Source organism: Pteronotus mesoamericanus, unplaced genomic scaffold (genome assembly GCF_021234165.1).
Source record: "Pteronotus mesoamericanus isolate MK-2021 breed Mesoamerican mustached bat unplaced genomic scaffold, CSHL_Meso_final contig_25, whole genome shotgun sequence".
Classification (NCBI taxonomy): domain Eukaryota; kingdom Metazoa; phylum Chordata; class Mammalia; order Chiroptera; family Mormoopidae; genus Pteronotus; species Pteronotus mesoamericanus.
This window is the reverse complement of record NW_026555105.1, coordinates 1,999,859-2,006,012: the sequence shown is the minus strand read 5'-3', so window position 1 is coordinate 2,006,012 and position 6,154 is coordinate 1,999,859. Positions and strand designations below refer to the sequence as shown.

At 53.7% G+C, this 6,154-nt stretch overlaps 1 protein-coding gene across 1 annotated transcript in view; it reads left to right on the top strand.

Moving 5' to 3' along the window:
* Window positions 1-610: 610 nt before the first annotated feature.
* VAPB (VAMP associated protein B and C) overlaps window positions 611-6,154 on the top strand; it is a 47,057-nt gene continuing 41,513 nt past the window's right edge. The window contains exon 1 of the mRNA XM_054573569.1: window positions 611-918. Within this exon, the coding sequence (XP_054429544.1) occupies window positions 861-918 (58 nt within the window). The 5' untranslated portion in view covers window positions 611-860. The remainder of the gene's footprint in view (window positions 919-6,154) is intronic.

The following is a 6,154-nucleotide window of genomic DNA, read 5'->3' as shown; positions in this document are numbered from 1 at the left end:
TTCCTGGTCATTGCATTTCTAAGTATTTGTAAGCATCTATTAGTAAAGGATTCAGCACAGTGCTTGCTACATCGTAAACATGTAATATAGCATAGCTTTTATTTTAGCTGTTGCTGTTGTTATTGAAAGCGTACACCATAGTGGCACAAAATAAACAAGCAATAATTGGCAACTATTTATACTTACTGCTTTTCAAACTGCACAGTGCCTCGTACACATAGTTCACCCATAAACATGTTTATAATGAGAATAAATAATACTTTCATTACTATTCAAAGTCTCTAACAGTGCCTGTCACTACATATGCAGGGGAAAAGTGGAAGTTTATTGTTATTAATTATTATTATTGAATAAAGCACTTAACACAACTGATGGTCCCCACGGGCCCTGGAAAAACAGTCTTCGCAGAGGCTGTCCTCATTTCTACGCTTCTTGGGCACGCCCCTCCACCAGTCCAGCGCGGCGCTCCGCCCCTTTCGAGCCCCGCCCCCGAGGCCAGCGCCGCGCCTGCGCACTGCTCCTAGAGAAGTTCCGGGAGCGCAGGTTCCCGCCGCCCGGTTGCGCGAAGGTCCTAGCCAGCCAGACTGCTGCGTGCGTGCGTGCGTGCGTGCGTCGCCGTGTGCGTCGCTGCGTGCGTGCCGTGCGCTCGCCGGGCACCGCGGCCTCGCCCTCGCCCTCCGCCCCTGCGCTTGCACCGCGTAGGCCACCCCCCCCCCTCCGCGCGCACCCCGCAGCGACCCCCGCCCGCGCCCCGGCCGGCCCCCCCTTCCCAAATTTAAAGGGGGCGCAGCATTAACTCCTCCCGCCTCAGGTGACCTCTCAGGGGTCTCCCCGCGAGAGGTGCCCCGCCGCTGAGGAACATGGCGAAGGTGGAGCAGGTCCTGAGCCTCGAGCCGCAGCACGAGCTCAAATTCCGAGGTAAGCCGGAGGCCGGCCGCCTTCGGCCGCAGGCCAGGCCCTGCCGCCCTGCGCCCCCGCCCGCGCTCCGGAGGGACCGGCCGGCGCGGCGGTGACGTCGGCCCCCGCCCGGCCCGCAGCCCCCGCCCCCGCCCGACGGCGCGCGCGCCCCGCGCCCCCCGCACTGGCGAGGGCCTCCTGCACCCGAAGGCCCTGCGTCCGGGTGCCCGGGTGCGTGAGGCGGTGCCGCTCCTCCTCCCCAGAGCCTCCCCGTGCGCGCCTCGCCCTCCAGCCACTCGGCACAGTTGCCATTTTAACTTACTGTCGAGTTTTGTGGGATTCCGCTCGCGAAGGCGAGCCTCGGTGCCAGCCTGCGAGGTTCTTCGCTGCGCTCCGCGAGGTTGACGGCTTCAGGTCTTAGGTCAGATGTCACCTCCCCGGGGGGGCTGCCCTGAGCGGCCGCCCCACCTGGACACGCAGCCAGTCCCTGTCACGTCGCGGCTCTGCGGTCCGCACGTATTTCCCACCCCCCCGAAAGGACCGTTGTACCCGCTTGTGTACTGCGTTTCCGCACTAGAAGGGAAGCTCCATGAGGGCAGGATCTGGCCTTCTCTGCCGGAGGCCCAGCGCTTATGTGGGCCGCCAGCGAAGGAACGGTGCTTCCGCGGGAGTGCGATGGCACGGGCCCCGCCGTCCTCTGCCGTCTCCTCAGCCTGTTGCTCGTGTCAGTGCGGCCGCGGGAAAGCTGCGGGGGTGGGAGATGCTTTTTCTCCCCGGAGCTGCCTGGAGCAGGAGCCCGAGGCAGCCTGGCCGGCTGCGAGTGTTCGGGGAGGCCAGGGCGCTTCCCCGCGGGGTCCTGTGCGGGGTGGCCAGGCTTTGGGCCTCTCTGCGCCACACTGGCAGAGGAGTAGTTGTCCTGGGCCAGACATTAAATATGTTGCGACATGTAACCACGAATAGTTTTTAAGTATTGCGTTGGGCCGCATTCACAGCCTCGGCCTGCGGGCCACAGGGCGGATACCCCTGCGTGAGAGTTTCCATGTTGCTTTTCCCGCTGCCTTCGTTCTTCAGTAAAATATAAGCGCCGCGGGACCACAGGGACCTCGTCTGACTTACCCAGGCCTGCTCTCCACGTGCGCTGAGGCACTGGAGCGACAACCAGCGGAGCAGACAGGCGAGGTCCCTGCTCTCAGAGCTTCCCGTCTAACGGGGGGAGACACGCCGCAGGCGCGGCTCTTCCCGGCAGTGGTCCGTGCTGTGAGGGGGTAACAGGCTGGCCGATGCGCGTGTGCTGCAGGTGGAATGGCCAGTCCCCACGCTGTCGCCAGCACTTGGCCCGCGGTAGGAGCTCAGTAGGTATTTGTGGACTGAGTGCTGGCCAGATACCCAGCTGGCAGAGGGTGCATTTGAACCCAGACTTCGGAGCTCAGGCTCTGGACAAGCACCTGGCTGCCTGACCTCTGGGAAGCACTCCACAATGGGGGCTGTCCCTTTGCCCCCAGGAGAGCGATTCAGAGTGACTCCCAACGTATAGGGAACCAGAGGTTTTCCATTTAAAGTGAAAATAAAGCAAAAACAAAACCCACCACGAAACCTAACGTGCATTATAATCCCGTGAGCATCCTTTGGCTTACGTGATGTTCTCCTGGCCTGGGGGAGCTGGGCTGGAAGGGAACCCAGGCAGGGACTGTGGAGGGAAGCCTGACGTGGCTCCTCTTGGAATCAGCACTTTGACGCATGTGGTCCACAGACATGTCCTGAGTGCCTGCTCCGTGTGTCAGGTACCAGCAGAAGATGAGTCCCATCACATGCGTGCCCTGATGGTCCCTCAACCCCCCACCCTGGAGCTTAAGTCCAGGGGAGGGGACAAAAGACAGAATTGGCCGGGACAGTGCAGTGACTTAGGGTAATCCAGAGCACTCAGCGGTAAGGAGGTCAGCTTCTCAAAGAGGTGTCATTCGAGCTGAGTTTAAAGGTCGAGTGGGAGCAGCTGAAAGAAGAAGTGGGCGGGGAGGGCGTCAGGTAGGGGAAGTTGCATGGGATGGCTGAGCTGACTGGGCTCCTCTGGGTGCCCCTGGTAGTTCTGAAGGGTAGGCCAGGAGCATTTATTGGGGTCACAGGGCAAAGTGCAGGAGGCTGGCTGGTAGATGGCTCAGACCTTCTAAGGCCTTCTGTGCACAGATGCAGCTGGTGTCCGAGGTCATGTTGTGATGCTTCTCCTTAGTTGGTCCTCCTTTGATTGATCCCTTGCAACTCAGCCCCTCCCCCTGCCTCCTGTATTGCCCTGGGCCAGGCACTTCCCTAGCCAAAGCCTGGGATCATTCCCTAGTGACAGGCGGGGGTGGGGGGGGGGGGGGGGCTGGTTGGGAGGGGAGTGTTGCTCAAAGCTACCTTGCCTCCTGTAGAAAGCTTTGTTATTGTTTAGAAGACATTGTAAATGCACAATATTATACAGAGATTTATTATTGTATTTAGACAGTTCATCTTTTAAGCTTTTTTACTTAAAAGATATAGCAGAGAAAAGTGAATTCTCTGGCCTTGGGTTGGCCAACGTAATGATGGCCAAAGTCACTGAGTGTTTTCGCTAGGAAAGTGGCCCAAGAGAAGTCGTGGTGTCAGATTGTTGAAGGCTGTTGGCTCATGACTTCCAATGAGGCATGTGCGTCATGTGTAAACCACTCGATGAGATCGTTTGTTTTAAGCTGATCGCTAAAACAATGAAATTAAAGGAGAAGCTCAGTACCCTGGCTGTATAGAGATTGCTCGTTTCCGGATGAGAACTGTCTGGTTTCTTCCAGGTCACTGTGGGTGATGACTCTGACTTCGGGTGGCTCACTTAGGTAAGGAATCAAACTTGTATGCTGACTTCACCTGAGAAGGTAATAGTGAAAATGCCTGTCACCCAAAGGAAAAATTAATCAGCTTTTAAGTGTAGCCCAGGATGATACAGGACTGTGTACGTTGGGTTCTAGTCAATCTTGGGCGTTTTGTTTGATGATGTTGAAGTTAAGGGGGGTATTGTGGAAGAAGGGAGAACACAGGCTTGCGTGACCTTGTGCAGTCTTACAGGAAGTGCCGTGCTGCACCGTGTTCAGGACCAGAAGGAGAAAGACTGCTGGCGTGACGCTATGATGTCGGCTGTGGGGAAATAGGAAGGCGCTCCTTTGGACAGGGGTGGGGGACCTTTCTGAAGGACTTAGGGGTTTCTGGAAGCCCGTGGCACGTGTGCTCTGTGCTGTCACGCTGTCGACCTCACTCCTTCCAAGGCCTGATGCTGGCCTTCCCTCCCCTCTCTCTGAGGTCCCGCTTGCTGCCCAGCCCAGAGAAGGCTTCCTGCATGAGTCACTTCAGGGTGTCTGCCATCTCTTCTTTCTCCTCTCCCTTCCCTTCCATCGGATTGCACCCACGGGAAATAGTATGTCTTCTCTTTTATTGGTTATTGTCCAAGACTGTTAATCCCTCTCCACGTCCTGGCACATCTCTCCTCCCACCACCGTGATGCTCGCGTGAGAATTACCTTTAGTCATCCTTGTGAGCTGAGAACCTCAGGCTTAAACCAACTGTGCACCCGTTTACCTTTGCTTTATTCTGAGACTAAACCAGTGGCCCCTAAGAAGTCTCAGATGGGCGTGCAGTTGGTCAGGGTGGCTATCAGGTGGGATATCATCGATGGACTGGTGTGGCTGGGTACCACCCTGGGGGGGAAATAGGAATGTGGGTACTGTAGAGGAGACATAGGTTGCAGATACTGTCTTTTGCATAAAGAAATCGTGTGTAGAATCATTAGTTCACTCCCTTAAGTTAATATGTAATTTAACATTGTTTAGGAAGCAAAAACATAAAATGCTATAGATATAGTCAGTTCAATGCAGTAATTATCTTTCAGATGCTAAGCACAGCATTAATTCTTTAGTTTTAGCATGGCACTGATTTCCTTAACATTTCATGATCACAAAGAGCAGACTGTTCTACAGTGCAAAAAAATGTCAGAAGTATGCTCAAGATTCTCCACTGCTGTGGGTTGAATCTGTCCTGAGTAGATTGTCTTCTGTTTACTTAACTGTTAACCAGCTTGCGCATCAGAAGCAAGTGGCATTAAACTTACTGAACTTGAGTCAGACTTAAATCTTCATAGATTATACTCTTACGAGTTTTGTTCCTGGGGGGGAAAAAGAACTAGAAGTTAACTCTCTTTTATTTTCTACCTTTCTTTTTCTTTTTAAAAGGATTTTATTTACTTGTAAAGACAAGGGAAGGAAGGGAGAAAGGGAGAGAAGTATCAGTGTATTCGAGTTACATGGTTGCCTCTCGCTCACCCCCAATCGGAGACCTGGCGTGCAACCCAGGCTCGTGCCCTGGCCTGGGATCCAACTGCCAATCTTTAGGTTTGCAGGTCAGCACTCAATGCACTGAGCCATACCAGCCAGGGATATTCACTTACTTTCTTCACACTGAACTCCTTAGGGAAAAAGCGGTTCCTTCCCGGCTGTAGCCTTACACAGTCCTTGGGAAACAGTGATGGTTCTTTGCTGAGTGCGGTTGTGATGTGTGTCACAGGCATCTTCATGATTGCCTGGTAGCTCTGCATCCAGGTGTGGGTTTACTAAAATAATTAGCCTGGACTGATGCTTGTTGAAGAGACGAACTTCTAAATATTATTAATACTACCTTTTTAAAAAATAACCTGGTGTTTTTCCTTCCAGTGTTGAAGGCACAGCACTTTTTACTTTGATGCTACAATGTTACCACTCAGTAGGAGAGAATCGGGAGGAGTCAGTGGCACTGGTTATCAGTCAAACATTGCTCCCAGGCTCAATTTTTAGACCTCAAAACTTTAGTTTTGTGTAAGGAATTATCTCTAAGATTGCTTCATACATCCCCCATTTGTATTTGAAAAACTTGCCATCTGAAAGATGACCATGATTTGGGACAAACGAACGCAGCTTTCAGCAAGGTGACAAGAAAGAGGAACAGAGAGTGCTGAGTTCCATTAGTCAAGACAGGGCTGCCACACAGTGTCTTTAATGAAATAAAATATAGGCCTTCTGCACAGTTATTTTGCACCAGAGAGGGCATTCAAAGCAAAGTTGCGTTCCGGCTTCCAGGCTCTCCCTCCTCTTCTGCTGTCCCAGGCCCCGCTCAGGCTGCCATCAGCAGAGCATGTCCGGGACCGCTTGGCCCTTGCTCCGTGGGCCTGGGCCCTCTTTGAAGTTTTTGCTTGACCTAAGCTTAGGCTCCTGGCTTTTTAAAAATAAGA